Source organism: Bufo bufo, chromosome 2 (genome assembly GCF_905171765.1).
Source record: "Bufo bufo chromosome 2, aBufBuf1.1, whole genome shotgun sequence".
Taxonomy (NCBI): domain Eukaryota; kingdom Metazoa; phylum Chordata; class Amphibia; order Anura; family Bufonidae; genus Bufo; species Bufo bufo.
Window position 1 is genome coordinate 456,600,586 of NC_053390.1, and position 21,672 is coordinate 456,622,257.

At 44.9% G+C, this 21,672-nt stretch overlaps 1 protein-coding gene across 2 annotated transcripts in view; it reads right to left on the minus strand.

Moving 5' to 3' along the window:
* Window positions 1-1,128: 1,128 nt before the first annotated feature.
* The window catches only part of CRTC1 (CREB regulated transcription coactivator 1), a 177,317-nt gene continuing 156,773 nt past the window's right edge, over window positions 1,129-21,672 (minus strand). For both annotated transcript variants that reach the window (XM_040417617.1, XM_040417616.1), the window contains 3 exons: window positions 8,138-8,221; window positions 3,114-3,294; window positions 1,129-3,035 (listed from right to left, as the gene is read on the minus strand). In XM_040417617.1, the coding sequence (XP_040273551.1) occupies window positions 2,824-3,035; window positions 3,114-3,294; window positions 8,138-8,221 (477 nt within the window). In that variant the 3' untranslated portion in view covers window positions 1,129-2,823. The remainder of the gene's footprint in view (window positions 3,036-3,113; window positions 3,295-8,137; window positions 8,222-21,672) is intronic.

Below are 21,672 nucleotides of genomic sequence, written 5' to 3' on the forward strand. Positions count from 1 at the left end.
TACAGATGTGTCCACCCTTCTCGTTTCTTGAAATTTATAAGATATAACATTTGTATACTAATTTAATAAAATCACAAACCATCCTGTAAAAAAACCAAAGACAAACGGTTTATTATTTTTTAAACATGGAAGCTGACAGATGGCAGTCATCTACTCGGATTGTTTTCTTCCCTGTTTAACATCTTGCTCCATACCTCCTGGAATATGCCATGTTTATACACAAGTTAAGGGAGGACACATCTATATACATATGCCGTCGCATAGCTGCGGCAGCCAATCACCGCAGACTGACATGGCGTCAGTTTGGATGAATCTCAGCTACACCAATCCTCAATTGTCTGCCCGGCTGACATGAGTAGGCATCATGTGTATGTTATTCAGTACAGTCTATAAATATGAAAGACTCGGATTGGCGGGGTAAAGCATACCATCTGACAAGCTGAAAAGAGCCCAGGTTTCTAGTCGGGTTTTCAGCTCCAACTCTCAGCATTATCAACAATATGTGCCAAATCTCAGCAAAGCTGGTCTTGCGCTTTATGAATTGCATGCAACTTTCACACGCGTTAGCATGTTAAGAGTGACTATGTGGTTGCGAAAGTGCACGGTTTTTAAAAATGTGTTCAAACAATGATTTCAAGGTTCACAGATCAAACCTTGCAGGTAACCCAAACATTAGCGTAAGGGTGGGTACTTTCACACTAGCGTTTTTCTTTTCCGGTATTGAGTTCCGTCACAGGGGCTCAATACCAGAGAAAACTGATCAGTTTTATCCTACTGCATTCTGAATGGAAAGCAATCCGTTCAGGATGCATCAGTTCAGTCCCTCTTACGTTTTTTGGCTGGAGAAAATACCACAGCATGCTGCAGTTTTCTCTCCGGCCAAAAATCCTGAACACTTGCCAGAAAGCTGGATCCGGCATTCATTTCCATTGAAATACATTAATGCCGGATCCGACCCCAAGTGTTCCAGCAAAACGGACCAGGTTTTGCGGTCTGCACATGTGCAGACCTTTAAAAATGCAAAAAATAAAAGTAAATACAGGATCCGTTTTTCCAGATGACACCGGAGAGACTGATCCAGTATTTCAATGCATTTGTCAGCCGGATCCGTCTGACAAATGCCATCCGTTTGCATTAGGATTGCCGGATCCGGCAGGCAGTGTCGGTGACTGAACTGCCTGCCGGAATCCTCTGTCGCAAGTGTGAAAGTACCCTTACAAAAATTTAAAATAAGGAAAGAAACTTGTTTACAGTATTTCATAACTTATTCAACACTGAATATTTTTATACAATTTTTCCTTTAGTATTTCAGGCTAAACTCAATAGATTTCAACACTTTAGGGATCAGTTTATGTTTTGCTGAAAGGGCCCTAAACACCTAAGGCAGATGTGATATTAATGCTGAAGGGTTTATATTGAAAGTAACATATCCAACACCATTTTTGTTCTAATGCTAAAGTCATCAATCTCCAGACGGGCGCATACATACACTGGTATTAATCGTATACTCCGACAGTCAAGTCTACACCTTCCCAGGTACAAGTCCGTAGGAATGTGAGGCTGGTTCACTTTGCAACGCGTTCAGACCACTACAAATTGTAAAATGGTGCACAAATCACAGAACCTGTCTGCACCTCGCACGTTTACACTTTACACATCGCAAAGACAATGATATTTTTTTGTAATGATTTGTCTATACAGATAAGAGAGCTGGTGTTAGAAATGTGCAGCAAAGACACCTTCTCAATGGTGGGTATTCCTTTCTCTTCATTTAACAATAAAACATGCATGGGATATTTCGTTGGTGTAATCCGCATACTAAGGAGACAAAATGATAAGTATTAAGCCACTATGCCACTTGCCGAAGAATGACATGGCGATTAGTCTGTAAACTCTGTCACTGTGTAACTACCAATTACTCAGTGGAATGGAACTATTGAGAGTCAAGAAAGTCAAGTGACAATCATGGTTTGTCCATCCTTTCTAGAATACATGCATTCCCTTTTAAGTAGTCTACAGATAGCAATTTCCAGTTTGCATAAGAAATAAAAACATTGGCATCATGAAGCATCACAACACTCCATACCTTTAAAACACTTAAATATCATAGAAAATTAAATATCAGTACTTGACATGATTGTTGCTGGCCTTTTCCTGCAGCAACAAGGTCAAGAGACCAAGAACAGAACAATTAACAAAATACACCATTAAAAAGACTGGAATAGGAAGAAGCTTGCATCAGATGGATTTAGCTACAGAAAAATCTCCACTGAAGATCACTTTCATCCTCTCCATAGCACTGCCCTACAGAACTCCTTCACTGGAAAGGACTAATTCCTTTGTGAACAAACGAGAATGGATAAATGTATTCAAGCAGCACATTCCCATGAAACATAAGTGGAACTATCGTTTATAAAAATAATAATTACAACTTATGTTCTGCCCTTTCATTCATCACTGTAGTAATTCAATTTGCAGCATTACTGGACTTATCGTGCAACGACCACAGCCTTTCCTGCAAAGCGCTCCTCTCATATCCTAAATGCGGCGCAGTGTCAGTTCACTGTGGACAACTTTGGTGGTAAGTGTGGGGATTTCAGGTGAAGGTCTTCATCAGTCTGCAATGAGTGAATTACAAGATCTAAAACAAGTTGCACAATGAGGGATTTGTAGCATCGCAAGCTTGGGACAACAAGATTTCTACTCATTGTACATCACAGAGCGACATCTCTCAGCAGTTGCCTTAGACATGGCTGTCCTGCTGAACTTTTATGCTCAGCTGGGGAAGGGGGCAGCATATTCTGTAATTTGCAAATGTTTAGTCTACAGTCGGTCCATCCTGAAAGTATCTTCTGTGGCAGGGTCAGTCAAGACCATGTCTGGGTCGTTAAGCATATGCAGTCCATCCAATGTCAAGGGATCAATTTTCAGTTCATCCAAGGGAAACTGTGAATCAGAGTCAAAACTCACATCTCCAACCCCAGCCAATGTACTGGTAAGTTCCTTTGATAAACTTGGGGGAGACTCCCCAGTTACTGCAAAATTATAAACATATGGATTAGATGAAAGAAAAAGAAAAGAGAAACATCTCTGGAAGGGTAGAAATGGCTCACCTGTGAGGATGATGTTCGGTATGTTGCTGTGGCTGGAATAATTAAGCTGCTGAGAATCTTGTAAGCTGCTGTGACTACTCGTAAGACCCATCATGGCGGCCTGAGTATAGTTGAGGGTTGAGCAAGGACTGTAAAGGCTGTTGGAGCTAATTGCATTTTCAATCATGTTAAACTGTTCAAGCTGCAGAAGAAAATTAAAACAATAAATTATACATACAACAAAGCAAAAGAAGGAATATTGCAATAGTTAGCATAAAGACAAAACAGCTGAGTGGTAAGATGAGTATATTGCTTCCCACTATGCTAGGAATAAAACTGTTGGCCTTTGTTTTCGCACAGGATTCCATTCAGGTGCATACATCCAATCCATGCAGCTGTCAGAGCTCTTGGAGAGTAGGTCCTGCCCTGGCTAGCCCCATCCCATTTCTTATTTGGTGGTGAAACCTTGTAAGACATCCATCTTTGGCAAGAACTGCCTAATTTGTCAAGGGTAGTAGTCCAAGAGAAATGAAAAGAGCATGGAGGGGGGAAATAAACACCAGGCCCTTCTGTTCTAGGTGGCAACACAACACCATAATAGGAATTGGCTCATTTTGAGGGTTGCTACAAGTTCCCCTTCTCTATACACTACTATTGTATGTTAGTATGTTTTTGCATAGTAAAAGGAAATAGATGCCAAAGGTAGATATCAGTGTAGAACCAAGAAACAGCAGAGTATCAGGACAAGGTTCTAGCCCTAAAAACATGAGGCTGACGATTATGGTGTGTATTCACACCACTATGTATTTTTCGATCTGCAAAAAATAGGAATGACGTCCATGTGGCATCGAGTTTTTTTGCAGACCCATTGTAACAATGCCTACTCTTGTCCATAAAATAGACAAGAATAGGACATGTTTTTTGCAGATCTGTGGTGCATTCAACTTGCAAAAATGCGGATCAGAGGTGGACCAAAAATACGGTCATGTGAATGGGTCCTTAGACATTTAAATCTAACAATGTGTTAAATGTCCACATAGTAATACTTTCACCTGCCACCTAAAACTGTAACACGATTGTGTAATGCTATAAAATTGTATACGTGTTCCCACAGTCATTAGTCAATATCAGAATTGCCTTAGGGTAGACCAGTAGTACAGACCTCAGCTGCAGAGTACTGAATAATTCACAGCAATGCGATACACACAGTATTAAATATTTACCAAGGTTCTTAATTTAAGAGCAAAACGTAGGATAATGGGTCCGTCTGACAGACTCCAGATATCATAATGTCTAACCCAAGATAAACCAACATAGTAAAAAGACTGCAAGTTGCTACTACGGATCAAAATGAATTACACATTAGCGGAATTTTGCCGTATTAGTCAAAAATCCTGCAAAGTTTCTAGATATAACTGGAATTTATGGCTTCGTATACACAATTGAAAAAAGGAGGTTTACTCTGGAGTATCACTATACTAAGTAAAGCCCAGCTGTCATTAGGAGGCGGCATATGTGAGAGTGAAATTATCAGATTTACTGATGAGTTTTGATACAAACGGACAATATAAATTCAAATGATGTAAACACAGATGGATCCACTGAAAGCAGCACACAGACTGAATCCTTCTGTGATCCAGCAAAAATGGATTACTATAGCACAAAGGGAAGCTGTATAAAATTTTGCTTTAACTCCTTAAGGACACAGCCTTATTTCACCTTAAGGACCAGGCCATTTTATGCAAATCTGACCAGTGTCACTTTAAGTGGTCATAATTTTAAAACGCTTTGACTTATCCAGGCCATTCTGAGATTGTTTTTTCGTCACATATTCTACTTCATGACACTGGTAAAATGGAGTAAAAAATAAAATAAAAAATTATTTATAAAAAAAAAATACAATATTTGCCAAAAATTTTGAAAAATTAGCAAATTTCCAAGTTTCAATTTCTCTACTTCTTTAATACATAGTAATAACTACAAAAATAGTTATTACTTTACATTCCCCATATGTCTACTTCATGTTAGGATCATTTCGGGAATGACATTTTATTTTTGGGGGACGTTACAAGGCTTAGAAGTTTAGAAGTAAATCTTGAAATTTCTCAGAAATTTTCAAAAACCAACTTTTTAAGGTCCAGTTCAGGTCTGAAGTCAGTTTGTGAGGCTTACATAATAGAAACCACCCAAAAATGACCCCATTCTAGAAACTACACCCCTCAAGGTATTCAAAACTGATTTTTACAAATGTTGTTAACCCTTTAGGTGTTCCACAAGAATTAATGGAAAATAGAGATACAATTTCAAAATTTCACTTTTTGGCAGATTTTCCATTTTAATATTTTTTTTTCCAGTTACAAAGCAAGGGTTAACAGCCAAACAAAACAATATTTATGGCCCTGATACTGTAGTTTACAGAAACACCCCATATGTGGTCGTAAACTGCTGTACGGGCACACGGCAGGGCGCAGAAGGAAAGGAATGCCATATGGTTTTTGGAAGGCAGATTTTGCTGGACTGTTTTTTTTTGACACCATGTCCCATTTGAAGCCCCTCTGATGCACCCCTAGAGAAGAAATTCCAAAAAAGTGACCCCATTTTAGAAACTACGGGATAGGGTGGAAGTTTTGTTGGTACTAGTTTAAGGTACATATGATTTTTGGTTGCTCTATATTGCACTTTTTGTGAGGCAAGGTAACAAGAAATAGCTGTTTTGGCACCGTTTTTGTTATTTACAACATTCATCTGACAGGTTAGATCATGTGGTATTTTTATAGAGCAGGTTGTCACGGACGCGGCTATACATAATATGTATACTTTTATTTATGTAAGTTTTACACAATGATTTCATTTTTTAAACAAAAAAATAATAATCATGTTTTAGTGTCTCCATAGTTTGAGAGCCAAAGTTTTTACAGTTTTTGGGCGATTATCTTGGGTAGGGTCTTATTTTTTGCAGGATGAGATGACGGTTTGATTGGCACTATTTTGGGGTGCATATGACTTTTTGATCGCTTGCTATTACACTTTTTGGGATGTAAGATGACAAATAAAATGGCTTTTTTTACATAGTTTTTATTTTTTACAGTGTTTACCTGAGGGGTTAGGTCATGTGATATTTTTTATAGAGTAACTACTTATGTATCGCCGCGTCCGTGATATGTATACTTTTTTTTATTTATGTAAGTTTTACACAATGATTTCATTTTTGTTTTGTTTTAGTGTCTCCATATTCTGAGAGCCATAGTTTTTTCAGTTTTTGGGCCATTATCTTGGGTAGGGTATGATTTTTGCGGGATGAGATGACGGTTTGATTGGCACTATTTTGGGGTGCATATGACTATCGCTTGCTACTACACTTTTTGTGATGTTAGGTGACAAAAAATGGTTTATTTAGCACAGTTTTTATTTTTTACAGTGTTCATCTGAGGGGTTAGGTCATGAGATATTTTTATAGAGCCGGTCGATATGGACGTGGCGATACCCAATATGTATACTTTTTTTTATTTATTTATGTAAGTTTTACACAATAACAGCTTTTTTAAAACAAACAAAAATATGTTTTAGTGTCTCCATATTCTGAGCCATATTTTTATTTTTTTTGGCAATTGTCTCAGGTAGGGGCTCATTTTTTGTGGGATGAGGTGATGGTTAGATTGGTACTATTTTGGTGGGCGTACGCCCTTTTTGATCACTTGCTGTTGTACTTTTTGTGATGTAAGATGACCAAAAAATTGTTTACTTAGCACAGTTTTTAGTTTTTATGGTGTTCATCTGAGGGGTTAGGTCATGTGATATGTTTATAGAGCCAGTCGATACGCACGTGGCGATACCTAATATGTCAAAAAAATTCTCCCCTATTTATTACCAATTTTTTTTAACTTTATTTGGGGAAATTGATGTTTTTGTTTATTTTTACGTTAAACTTAATTTTTTGAAGGGGGGGGAAAACTATTTTTTCAACTTTTTTTTTCGTCCCACTTTAGGTCTTCAACTTTTGGGGGTCTAATCCTTTACAATGCATTCCAATACTTCTGTATTTGAATGCATTGGCTGTATGAGTAATACTGTGTGTATTACTCATACAGCTTCCGGCCTGTGAGATCCAGAGGGCTTCCATCGGGTCCCCCCTACAGCCCCATGGGGACCCGATGGCACCGCCACCGCCCGCATCATAAAAAGCCGCAAACCGCAGGTCTGAATTGACCTGCGATTTGCGGCGATCTCGGGACCCCCCCGCGCATTTAGCCGAGGTGCCTGCTCAATGATTTGAGCAGGCACCGGCTTCCGATCCCCGCCTGCCGACGATCGGAAATACACAGGGCGTACAGGTACGCCCTGTGTCCTTAAGTACCAGGATATCAGGGTGTACCTGTACGCCCTGTGTCCTGAAGAGGTTAAAGGGGTTTTATAATTATGACCTATTCTCACAATAGGTTATCAATATCTGATTGGTGGGGGTCCAACACCTGGTACACCCACCGATAAGCTGTTTGAAGAGGAGGCGGCGTTACATGCAAGTGCAGCTTCCTGTTCAATACAATGCCCGTTGTCTCAGAAGTGACTAATTACAAGTACTGGCTCCATTCACTTGAACGGAATGAGTACTTGTAATTACACTATGTCGCAGCAAAGACGACGACGCGTAGTTAATGAAGAGGAACCAGCGCTCGCATGATGTGCCGCTTCCTCTTCAAACCGCTGATTGGTTGAGATGTCAGACCTCTGCAGATCACTGCTGACCTGTCCTGACTCCTAAAATGCCATGGCTGCTACTGACATACTGGCATCTGAGGGGTTTACTCATAACAAAGGCGCTCCCCTCTCCGACAGCTCAATCAAATCAAAGTGATAAGATTATGCCTTGAATGAGTGTTCATGAGCTGTCAGAGTACAAGAGAAAAAGGTTACAGATAAAGATGTCAGAGCAGCAAAAGAACCAGGTGGACTGAAAACAAAGGAAAAAAGTGGAAAAACAAAGGAAAAAAGTGGAAAAACAAAAAACATCAAAGAGTTTGGATAATACATTTTATTTTGCAGCATACCTGGTGAGACAAAGCATTCGTTTGCCGTGCAGTCATCTGCTGGTCATAAAAGGAATCTCCAAACACGCTACTTAAAATTGAATGCTACAAAGGAGAGAAAAACAAGTTAGTAATAATTCTCATAAATTCTTCTATAAAGAGAACTTTCAGGGAGCTAACTTCACAGGGCACATTTTCACTAAACATCATTATGCAATGATATCAGTACATAAGCATATAAAACACACACATACATAGATGGGAGTAATTAAGCACAGAAAAATCCAGTGCACATCACCCCCAATAATGAAATCTGGACACACTTTTCATAACTAGTATTATCCATGCAGACCATAGGGTTTCCTCGGCTGACCATGTCTCCCCCCAAGTGAATTGGATTTTTTGTACAGCTACACAAAAATAAAGCACAACAGTTCAACCAAAGTAAATGTATAAATATACATATATAATATTGATGGTTTCCACCCCTTATATAAGTGTATAAAAGGACTTTTATATGGTGTTTCATTGGAGAAACAAACATCTACATATGAGAGCTACCACAGTATACAATACAACAAATTAATAACTCCAATTATATATAGATTGGCTACTCTAAAGAATACACTTGAATGGATAGGAAGTTTATACACGTCTCACACTGGACGATCTACCATCTTAATTCCCTTGTGCACCAATATGCTTTAAGAGTTACCTTCTACTTCATATCTTTCCACCCTATGGCATGGAGTAATACATACAGTGCTGACCCATAGGTTTGAGTTCATTTAAATAAAAAGCTTAACAAGAACAACCTAGCCTGCTTAAGGCATTTTCTTTTTCATAGCAAACGATGGAACACAAAACCAACAAATACAGATGAAAACAAGTTGCTGAACACTCCTACACACAGTATCCTAACAGTTTATTTGTGATCTCAACAGTCCTTTGCAAGAATGGATTTCTTACACATAGTGTGAAGTCATAGGCTACCTTCACATATGCGTTAGCAAATGTCCGGTAGCTTGTCCCGGCAGGCAAGTGGAATATCGTCCAGACACAAACCGCAGCCTGCTCCACTTGTCAGCCAGATGCAAACGCAAGGTGAGCTGGACTCAATTATAATTCAATAGGGCCAAAAGACATTGCGTTCCCATGTGGCTGTGATGGATCCGGTTAATCTGAGAACAGCCTGCCGAAACGCAAAGTCCAGGTGTGCAAGTAGCCATAAACAGCCACCAATATTTTCATGAAGGCGTTCAAAATGTCAAATGTTTAAAGCTGAAGATGCAAATTCATAGGCAGAAATTCAACAGCATAAAATACCTTCAATACTTTTACTAGCTACAAAGTTCCCTACATATTTTAATCACAGACCAAAACAGTGCAGGTCTCTGTTTTTTTCACTGACGTGTAAATAAGGCCTAACAGTCAAACTAAATTCAATAGTCCTCATCAGAGATCCTTCCACAACCCTTTACAATAGATGGTGAAGAGACTCATGTCGTGCTGCTGTCAATGAGGTCCGATGCCATGGTTTCACAGCACTTAGATGAAGGAGGTAGGTATTGTGGTTCCACACAACGTTAATTTGTGACCAGTTGCAAGGTGTTTGCGGATTGGATCTTCAATAAGGATTATTGGATTTTGCTTAGTGACCATTAGAGTGGTAAATGGGTTTATTCATAAGTGTTTAATTGGAATCATGCTCTCATACATAGATATTGATATGTTCTTGGTATGGTGCCCCCTGGTATTCCTTTGATTTCCTCACAGAATATCCATCTAATGCTAGGGTGCGAAATGTGCAGCCTCTGTCGTGCAATTGGACACAGCTGGTTGCAGACCAATCAGTTGTGTCTGCTGAATCCCAGGATCACACCATGCAGGACTTCTAGTAAGTATTTCTCGCTTGTATCACCGTGGATATAGCTGCTTGCTGCCACTAGGAGGCGGCACTAGGCTGAAAAGTGATAACTCCTCCCCTGCAGGCTATACCCCCTCTAGCCTGGAGAGAGCACATCAGTTTTTAGCTTAGTGTCGTAGGATTTTCTTTATTTTGTTATTTTTCACATATTTCATGGATGGCGCAGAGGCACGCTTGCGTCCCTGTCTCCCTGGGAGGCTGGCCGGTGTTGCTTGTTCCCCCGCCCTGCCTCCCACAAGAAGACAAAGCGGACCAGGGCAGCCTCGCTCCCCTGCTTCCCGCCAGCAAGAGGGCCACCTCCTCTCCAGCCCTTCTCTGCCCAGACCCCTGACGCCTGGTGCCAGCGGTCGTGGGGTGGCCCTGCTGGTACAAGACTAAGGGTGAAGACCACAGATGAAGACAGGTGAGTATTACTGTCCCCCTAACACCATGGCCCTTTATTAAGGAGGCTGCGAGTCCTCCACCAGTCGCCGCATATCACATCATAATTCGGTAATGAAGGGGTTAATCCCAAACCCGGCGGAGGCATTTTAGATTCTTCCTCTACGGTGTGGCCTCCTCCCACCCCCTCCGATCTAACGTAGCTCATATCGGGCAGGGGACACTCAAACTGGCGCCGCTGCGCTCCATTCCGTGCCCCCCTTTTCTGAGACCGACCGGGCAGGCTCCCCAGTCAGTCAAGCACCGTACCTTTTAGGCAGGTATAATCTTTGGCGCCTGCTAGTGCTGTTCGGGGTACCTCCGTTTCCCGGATCCGGCGGACCTGGATTGCGGTGGAGCGGAGATCCCAGTCGGCCGGGCACCACAAAATCTAGGCCCCGGCTTCATTCGGGCCTTCAGATTTCTTCCCGGCCATGCTGTTTTTCTCCCGGCACACGGGGCGGGCTTCCGCGGCCAGTGGGCACAGGCAGCCTCATTCTTGCACCGATTCAGGTACCGCTGTGTTCGGCTGGCGGTGAGTCCCGGTGAGTCTGGCGCAAATTCTCCTCGGGAGCCAGCTGGCTCCGTCCCGGTCCTTGGACAGTTTAACCCTACCTAATCCAGTGACCAGATTACCCTTACCCTGGGTCTCTATCTGCAGGCACGATGTGCCTTAATATTGCAGTATGCAGCCTTTCCTGCCCCTTGTCCATTTGAGGTTAGGTCCTCACCCGAATAAATAATAATAATAAAAAAAAATGTAAAAAAATAAAAAAATGTATTTTTTTTTATAAAAAAGTGTGCCCATACAGGCCTGCCCTCCTCACAGACCGAGCTCTCTATGCCCAGGGCCTGTGTCCGTCCCGGATAGTGGAGGGTTTCTCACCGTTCCCAATCCGCCCTCCGGGGCCGTTTGGTTGATAATGCTCCAACTGCACAAAATTCAGTGGAGTACATCTGAAGGATTCCCAAATCTCCTTACGGGCAGTTTGGTTGATGGTGCTCCACCTGGGCAAAGCCAGTGGAGTACATCTGAAGGGTTCCCAATCCTCCTTACGGGCAGTTTGGTTGATGGTGCTCCACCTGGGCAAAGCCAGTGGAGTACATCTGAAGAGTTCCCAATCCGCCCTCCGGGGGCGTTTGGGTGATAATGATCCAACTGTGCAAAATCCAGGGGAGTACATCTGAAGGATTCCCAATCCACCCTACGGGCAGTTTGGTTGATATGGCTCCACCTGCGCAAGCCAGTGGAGTACATCTGAAGGATTCCCAATGCGCCCTCTGAGGCCGTTTGGTTGATAGGGCTCCAACTGTGCAAATCCAGTGGAGTACATCTGAAGGATTCCCAATCCGCCCTCCGGGCCGTTTGGTTGATAATGCTCCACCTGCAAAAATTCAGTGGAGTATATCTGAAGGTTTCCCAATCCGCCCGCTGAGGCCGTTTGGTTGATAGGGCTCCACCTGCGCAAAGCCGATGCAGAACAACTGAAATTTTTAAGACCTCTGGAAATTCCCAATCCAACCTCCTGGGTCGTTTGGCTGATAGATCTCCGCCTGCGCAATCCAGTAAGTGGATCTTTAGGAGTTCCATTCCAACCCCGGGGTAGTTTGGTTGTTATATCAATACCGGCGCGGCCTGAGACAGCAATGGGCACTCTGACATGAATCCTGTTCAATCTTCCAAGATTACGGTACTGGTGTATACATTACCTCCTTCCAAGGTACTTAACTTTATGTACTACCTCCTTCCTTAGATGGACTGACCGCACTAGCACTGGTCTCAATGCCAGCCATAGGCGTCCCCAGCTCCGTAGGTGGCGGAATTGCAGTTCCACTAGGCACAGTACTGTCTGTATGTATGTATGTATTAGTCTCTTGTATAGGTGGCATTATTGCATTCACTGCCGTTGGTGTTTACGTATACATTGCCTCCTTACTTGGGTGAAGTAATGGACACTTCCCGCCGGGTACTGAACTCGTTCCTGCTGTATGCGTTACCCCCTTCGGTAGGTGAGGCACTTGCACTACCTCGGGTTACAGTACTTGCTGAATACGTTACTCCCTGTCATAGGTAGAGTGATTGCTCTGCCACTGAGTGCAGTGCTTACCATAGTCATCCCCCCCCCCTCCATAGGTGGGGTAATTACACTTCTGTGGATTGTGTTTCTGGCTATCGTGCTACCCCCTTCCTTATCCAGAGGATCGCACTACCACTGGATGCTATTCCAGTCATTTGCAATCACATGCTTCCTGTGGCATTACCCTCTACAAATGTTCCTTTACGGGGGAATCACTAGCATTTTTTGCGTGCTATAATTTAACTTTGCCACGACACTAGATGCCTGGCTTCCTTCAAAGTGGTCCGTGTCAACAGTCGGTACCTCTTGTACCTGGTAATCTCCTTCTAGTGGCATATGGATACGGCCATGGGATTCTATGGCTACTTCCAGATCGTATCCTTCTGTTCTTCCGGCACGGGTTGGGGGCACGAAAATGTCGACCTTTGTGCTCTCAGGGGGGTCTCCCAGCAACACTTGTGTCCTAGAGACCCACATCCCCATGGGCATCCACCGTTCAGGTCAATCACATTATCCAGAATGCTGTGTTTACGATCCAGCAAGCAGAGTATTCCATTGACTATGGATTCTTGTTCACCACTCTTCCTTATCTAGGTGAGGGTGTTATGCTAGCACTCTGCAGTGACCACTACAAGGGGCTTTTCCTTTGCATGGAAAGTCTTCACGCTAGAGCTAGATCGTAATCGCTGTAGTGGGGCAGCCCCCTCAGGTAAGTGTTCTACCCTACCTCTGCTTTGGCGGTTGCTCCTGTTCAGCGCCCTTTTCAGTTACGCTGGCGGAGCATGCGGTAGCTTTTACTGCACAAGGGGTGTTTGCGTCACCATTACATGCTAGGGTTCCTGCTGCACAGCTTTTTCGTCAGGTGACGGATTCTTCTGACACTGGAATCGGCGACCTCTACGGTGTGGCCTCCTCCTCTGCTGGAGTATGGCGTTAGCATTACTCTTGTGGCTTCCCTTGTATGGCCTGATCTTCAGGCGGAGTATTGCATTACCTATATATTCTGTAGAGCGTCAGTCTCAGAGGCAATGGGCTTTAGCTCTGGCCTCTTTCTGGTTTACACTACCTATGAGTGCCTGTTGCTCTGGCAACTGTTGTCCTTCTGTCGTCAACTCAGGAGTGGCGATGGCGTAATTGCCATTGCTGATCAGCACCTACCTTCGAGTGCGTTCTACTGGGTAGCTTAGTCCCTGCGGCACTCGTCAACCACTAGGTTGCCGTTATAAGCGGGACTTGGATTTTTAATGGTTGATGCCATGACACCATCGGTGCTACCTCTCTTCTGATATGAATAATGTCTACGTCACCCCAAGCCAACAGTGGTCATTCTTTCACTGCTCATTCCAGTGGTGGACTGAGAGTCTCCCATGATGGCTAGAGCGTGTGTCCGTCACGCCTGTTCGCCGCTATTAAGGGTTTCGTCCCTGGGAGGGAACAAACTTTTCCTTCCCTGTCCCTCCTCGAGCTGGATAACTGTTCGCCTTCTCCTCTGTTTGGCTGACCAGTTGCCATGGGTCGTACGACTCTGGAAGCCCGTCTCCATTTTTTCCACGCACCCAGGGTTCCTCGGGTATGGTGGAGGTGTTGGACGTCGTATTCGCACTCCACCCGGCAAGAGTTTTTCTCTCATCTTTGTGCCACTCATCCGCCTTTCCAGGCAGGGTTAACACATGGTGAATTTAGGGTCAGTGACGGGGCTTCCCATCACCGATGATGCTCTCATTGGCTTTGCCTTTACCTTTCTCCGAGGTATTGGTTCTTTGGCCTGCAGTGGGACATTCCCGGTTCAGGCGTTTTTTTTTTTCTTGGTGGTTTCTCAAGCAGCTTTTCTCGCTAGAAATCTCACCACAAGCCCCTACAGCTGTAAGGACATTGGTCTACCAATATTCCGCTTCCTAGGGAGCGTTCTCTTGGCCAGAGGAGGATCCGGTGGACCTGGATTTTAGTTCTACTCTTACAGTTGCGGCCAGGAGCCAGCGTTTTGGTGGCAGTTTTTGGAGTTAATACGCCTTCTTGTTCGTACCTTTTTTCTTTTAGCAGGAACATAAGCCAGTGCTCCGCCCAGTACCCTCCTCCTTTGCAGGAGGTAGTCGCCCTTCCACGTCCTCACAGACATGGGATTTCTCTTCTTTCTCCCTCGCATTCTACAAACAGAGCTCTCTTTCAGCCATGTGATTTGGCCTCCGAGGTTTGCTTGTCCCTGACGAACGCTTACCGCTGTACAGGCTTTTACTAATTTTGTCCTGGAGGTTCTTGTCAAAGCTGACTGCCTCCAAGGGCTGTTTTCCAGGGAATCCATTTAACAGCTACTCGGGTGTTCCGCTCCCGGGGTAAGGCATCGCTTGCTGAGTCTTGGCCCACCCGACCAGCGGCCTGCGTTTCTCGGGACTTTACCTCCGTCATGCAGCAGCTTTCCAGTTGTAGAAGGCAGAATCTTGGTCTTCCGGGCACACGTTCACCTAGTTTTACTGGGTGTCTTCCTACGGGCGGCTGCTGCTCCAGGCAGCAAAGTCTGGTAGGCGGCAGTGGGTTACGCAACCTCGAGGTCGTTTTTTCTCCATGGGCGTGTGGTTTGTTTCCCTCCCCGTGGACTGCTTTAGGACGTACCACGGTCCTGTGTCCCCCCAATGATACAAGCGAGAAAACGAGATTTTTGTGAAACTCACCTGTAAAATCTCTTTCTCGCTTAGTTCATTGGGAGACACAGCTCCCACCCAGTAATTTCAGTTTGCCGTAAATGCTGGCATTGAGGAGCCGGTACGGTATGCAAGTGCCTCACCTACCTATTTCACAAAAATCTTGTTTTTCCTTCCTAGTGTAGAAAAGTGCTCATTTGTTAAAGCAGTCTTCTTTCTCACAGACATAGCTTGAAACGGTGTGGCAGCCATTAAGGAGTTACCAATGAGCACTCTCTTACTACAGAGGAAAGCACTTATTGTTTAATACAGGTGTCCGTCACACAATTATGGGCTGTCTATGTGACAGGAGCCTGCATTAAACAAACAGCATTTTCCTTTGTGACAAGTAAAAGTGCTCACTGGTTCCTGACTGGCAGAGCTCATACAAGAGCAGTATGGAGTCTCCCAGAAAACCAGGCAGCAGTTTTCAGTGTGCAGTGGGTGCAGTATGAAGAGTTCCATTCCAACTCTAAGTAATTGTAGTGTGTTTCTTCTCTGTGGGGTAAAGGTAGTTGAGAGAAATCCTGAAGCTGCTGCCTTTGCGTTTTCTGTGCCTTCTCAGCCACTTTGCCCCATAGTTCCTGCCACCTACTCTGTCCCTCAACAGAGCTCATTACATGCAGTGTCTCCACCACCCTAGAGCTTCACCTTTCAGAGCATCGGTCACCTTGACTTCCCTTTCTCTTCTCAGAAGTCCCTACCTTGTTGTTCCAATTCACCTCAAGAAAACCCGACACTTTTTCTCACTCCATGAGAGCTTCTGCTCAACTCACAAAGTGTCTTCCGCTTTCTGTTGTCATTACGAGCTTTTGTCGACCTTTCTCCCATACTACTCTATATCAAGAAGCCTCCTTGTCAGCAGAGGGCCCCTATTATTAACGACGCAGGCAGAGTGCCTACTATTATTAATACAGCAGGTGGAATGCCTCTATTAATAATGCAAGTGAGGTACTCTTATTATAGGGATATTCCGGTTATGTCAAGTTATCCCCTGTCCACAGGACCCCCTTCGATCACAAGATCGGGGGCCTGGTACACCCGGCAGCCCACTGAAATGAATGGAGCTGCTAGTCAAGCATGCGCATAGGCCCTCCATTCATTTATAGCTTCGAGCATGCCCGACTGATGGCTCTGTTCATTTTGAGGAGCTCCACAGGGTCCCTGTTCTCATGATCAGTGGGGTTTCCAGCAGTAGAACTGCCACCAGTGTAAAAGTTATAGGATAGGTATAACTTCACATAACCAGAATACCCATTTAATAGTGTAGTAACGGTGCCACAGTTCAGGCAAAGTGCCCATTATTAGACTAGAAATGTACGAGTAAGAGGTGTGCACGCATATCATGTCAGGGTAGGACAAATTAAAGCTACCTCTGTGTTTTGTATATCTGAAATGTATTGCAGTCTCTTGAAGTAGCACAATCTCAGACTGCAATCTAAAAAAAAATATTTGTGCATCCCTGATCTAATGTGTCCATTGCAGCTTCTTAAAAGGGTTATCTGCAAATATTTTTTGAATGGTCCCGTCGATGTAATTAAGCACTTTAACAGTCATAATGTTGAAAATATTCCTATCGGGCTACCGCTGCGCCCTCTGGTGTAATTACGTTGTGGGTACTTCCAGGATCACATTCTGTACATTCAGCAGGAGATTCTAGCTCTGTTACAACCCATGATGTAAGTGGGTTGTGCCTACGCAGTCAGGCATGCTCAGACACTGTTGGCAGTCAGTGCCTGAGGCTGTCTGACTACGAAGAGGCAACTGATGTACCACACGGGTTGCAACCAGGCTGCGATCATGTTTCAAATGTACAGCACGTGATCCAGGAAGTGCCTACAATGTAATTACACCAGAGTGGAATACTTTCAACATTATTAAAGTGCTTTACATGAATGAGGGAACATTAAAAAAATAAAAATTAATGTGGATTAGGGCTACAACTAATGATTATTTGAATAATCGACTAGTTGTCGATAATTTCATCGATTAATCGGGAAAAAACACTAAAATGACAAAAAAAGGGGTTTGTATGATTTTACTTGAAAAATTATGTTCAAAGGCCATAATAAAACAAATTGTGAATGGCACTGTTATGGAGGGCAATTGTGAATGGCACTGTTATGGAGGGCAATTGTGAATGGCACTGTTATGGAGGGCAATTGTGAATGGCACTGTTATGGAGGGCAATTGTGAATGGCACTGTTATGGAGGGCAATTGTGAATGGCACTGTTATGGAGGGCAATTGTGAATGGCACTTATGGAGGGCAATTGTGAATGGCACTTATGGAGGGCAATTGTGAATGGCACTGTTATGGAGGGCTTCTGTGAATGGCACTGTTATGGAGGGCTTCTGTGAATGGCACTGTTATGGAGGGCTTCTGTGAATGGCACTGTTATGGAGGGCTTCTGTGAATGGCACTGTTATGGAGGGCTTCTGTGAATGGCACTGTTATGGAGGGCTTCTGTGAATGGCACTGTTATGGAGGGCTTCTGTGAATGGCACTGTTATGGAGGGCTTCTGTGAATGGCACTGTTATGGAGGGCTTCTGTGAATGGCACTGTTATGGAGGGCTTCTGTGAATGGCACTGTTATGGAGGGCTTCTGTGAATGGCACTGTTATGGAGGGCTTCTGTGAATGGCACTGTTATGGAGGGCTTCTGTGAATGGCACTGTTATGGAGGGCTTCTGTGAATGGCACTGTTATGGAGGGCTTCTGTGAATGGCACTGTTATGGAGGGCTTCTGTGAATGGCACTGTTATGGAGGGCTTCTGTGAATGGCACTGTTATGGAGGGCTTCTGTGAATGGCACTGTTATGGAGGGCTTCTGTGAATGGCACTGTTATGGAGGGCTTCTGTGAATGGCACTGTTATGGAGGGCTTCTGTGAATGGCACTGTTATGGAGGGCTTCTGTGAATGGCACTGTTATGGAGGGCTTCTGTGAATGGCACTGTTATGGAGGGCTTCTGTGAATGGCACTGTTATGGAGGGCTTCTGTGAATGGCACTGTTATGGAGGGCTTCTGTGAATGGCACTGTTATGGAGGGCTTCTGTGAATGGCACTGTTATGGAGGGCTTCTGTGAATGGCACTGTTATGGAGGGCTTCTGTGAATGGCACTGTTATGGAGGGCTTCTGTGAATGGCACTGTTATGGAGGGCTTCTGTCAATGGCACTGTTATGGAGGGCTTCTGTGAATGGCACTGTTATGGAGGGCTTCTGTGAATGGCACTGTTATGGAGGGCTTCTGTGAATGGCACTGTTATGGAGGGCTTCTGTGAATGGCACTGTTATGGAGGGCTTCTGTGAATGGCACTGTTATGGAGGGCTTCTGTGAATGGCACTGTTATGGAGGGCTTCTGTGAATGGCACTGTTATGGAGGGCTTCTGTGAATGGCACTGTTATGGAGGGCTTCTGTGAATGGCACTGTTATGGAGGGCTTCTGTGAATGGCACTGTTATGGAGGGCTTCTGTGAATGGCACTGTTATGGAGGGCTTCTGTGAATGGCACTGTTATGGAGGGCTTCTGTGAATGGCACTGTTATGGAGGGCTTCTGTGAATGGCACTGTTATGGAGGGCTTCTGTCAATGGCACTGTTATGGAGGGCTTCTGTCAATGGCACTGTTATGGAGGGCTTCTGTCAATGGCACTGTTATGGAGGGCTTCTGTCAATGGCACTGTTATGGAGGGCTTCTGTCAATGGCACTGTTATGGAGGGCTTCTGTCAATGGCACTGTTATGGAGGGCTTCTGTCAATGGCACTGTTATGGAGGGCTTCTGTCAATGGCACTGTTATGGAGGGCTTCTGTCAATGGCACTGTTATGGAGGGCTTCTGTCAATGGCACTGTTATGGAGGGCTTCTGTCAATGGCACTGTTATGGAGGGCTTCTGTCAATGGCACTGTTATGGAGGGCTTCTGTCAATGGCACTGTTATGGAGGGCTTCTGTCAATGGCACTGTTATGGAGGGCTTCTGTGAATGGCACTGTTATGGAGGGCTTCTGTGAATGGCACTGTTATGGAGGGCTTCTGTGAATGGCACTGTTATGGAGGGCTTCTGTGAATGGCACTGTTATGGAGGGCTTCTGTGAATGGCACTGTTATGGAGGGCTTCTGTGAATGGCACTGTTATGGAGGGCTTCTGTGAATGGCACTGTTATGGAGGGCTTCTGTGAATGGCACTGTTATGGAGGGCTTCTGTGAATGGCACTGTTATGGAGGGCTTCTGTGAATGGCACTGTTATGGAGGGCTTCTGTGAATGGCACTGTTATGGAGGGCTTCTGTGAATGGCACTGTTATGGAGGGCTTCTGTGAATGGCACTGTTATGGAGGGCTTCTGTGAATGGCACTGTTATGGAGGGCTTCTGTGAATGGCACTGTTATGGAGGGCTTCTGTGAATGGCACTGTTATGGAGGGCTTCTGTGAATGGCACTGTTATGGAGGGCTTCTGTGAATGGCACTGTTATGGAGGGCTTCTGTGAATGGCACTGTTATGGAGGGCTTCTGTGAATGGCACTGTTATGGAGGGCTTCTGTGAATGGCACTGTTATGGAGGGCTTCTGTGAATGGCACTGTTATGGAGGGCTTCTGTGAATGGCACTGTTATGGAGGGCTTCTGTGAATGGCACTGTTATGGAGGGCTTCTGTGAATGGCACTGTTATGGAGGGCTTCTGTGAATGGCACTGTTATGGAGGGCTTCTGTGAATGGCACTGTTATGGAGGGCTTCTGTGAATGGCACTGTTATGGAGGGCTTCTGTGAATGGCACTGTTATGGAGGGCTTCTGTGAATGGCACTGTTATGGAGGGCTTCTGTGAATGGCACTGTTATGGAGGGCTTCTGTGAATGGCACTGTTATGGAGGGCTTCTGTGAATGGCACTGTTATGGAGGGCTTCTGTGAATGGCACTGTTATGGAGGGCTTCTGTGAATGGCACTGTTATGGAGGGCTTCTGTGAATGGCACTGTTATGGAGGGCTTCTGTGAATGGCACTGTTATGGAGGGCTTCTGTGAATGGCACTGTTATGGAGGGCTTCTGTGAATGGCACTGTTATGGAGGGCTTCTGTGAATGGCACTGTTATGGAGGGCTTCTGTGAATGGCACTGTTATGGAGGGCTTCTGTGAATGGCACTGTTATGGAGGGCTTCTGTGAATGGCACTGTTATGGAGGGCTTCTGTGAATGGCACTGTTATGGAGGGCTTCTGTGAATGGCACTGTTATGGAGGGCTTCTGTGAATGGCACTGTTATGGAGGGCTTCTGTGAATGGCACTGTTATGGAGGGCTTCTGTGAATGGCACTGTTATGGAGGGCTTCTGTGAATGGCACTGTTATGGAGGGCTTCTGTGAATGGCACTGTTATGGAGGGCTTCTGTGAATGGCACTGTTATGGAGGGCTTCTGTGAATGGCACTGTTATGGAGGGCTTCTGTGAATGGCACTGTTATGGAGGGCTTCTGTGAATGGCACTGTTATGGAGGGCTTCTGTGAATGGCACTGTTATGGAGGGCTTCTGTGAATGGCACTGTTATGGAGGGCTTCTGTGAATGGCACTGTTATGGAGGGCTTCTGTCAATGGCACTGTTATGGAGGGCTTCTGTCAATGGCACTGTTATGGAGGGCTTCTGTCAATGGCACTGTTATGGAGGGCTTCTGTCAATGGCACTGTTATGGAGGGCTTCTGTCAATGGCACTGTTATGGAGGGCTTCTGTCAATGGCACTGTTATGGAGGGCTTCTGTCAATGGCACTGTTATGGAGGGCTTCTGTGAATGGCACTGTTATGGAGGGCTTCTGTGAATGGCACTGTTATGGAGGGCTTCTGTGAATGGCACTGTTATGGAGGGCTTCTGTGAATGGCACTGTTATGGAGGGCTTCTGTGAATGGCACTGTTATGGAGGGCTTCTGTGAATGGCACTGTTATGGAGGGCTTCTGTGAATGGCACTGTTATGGAGGGCTTCTGTGAATGGCACTGTTATGGAGGGCTTCTGTGAATGGCACTGTTATGGAGGGCTTCTGTGAATGGCACTGTTATGGAGGGCTTCTGTGAATGGCACTGTTATGGAGGGCTTCTGTGAATGGCACTGTTATGGAGGGCTTCTGTGAATGGCACTGTTATGGAGGGCTTCTGTGAATGGCACTGTTATGGAGGGCTTCTGTGAATGGCACTGTTATGGAGGGCTTCTGTGAATGGCACTGTTATGGAGGGCTTCTGTGAATGGCACTGTTATGGAGGGCTTCTGTGAATGGCACTGTTATGGAGGGCTTCTGTGAATGGCACTGTTATGGAGGGCTTCTGTGAATGGCACTGTTATGGAGGGCTTCTGTGAATGGCACTGTTATGGAGGGCTTCTGTGAATGGCACTGTTATGGAGGGCTTCTGTGAATGGCACTGTTATGGAGGGCTTCTGTGAATGGCACTGTTATGGAGGGCTTCTGTGAATGGCACT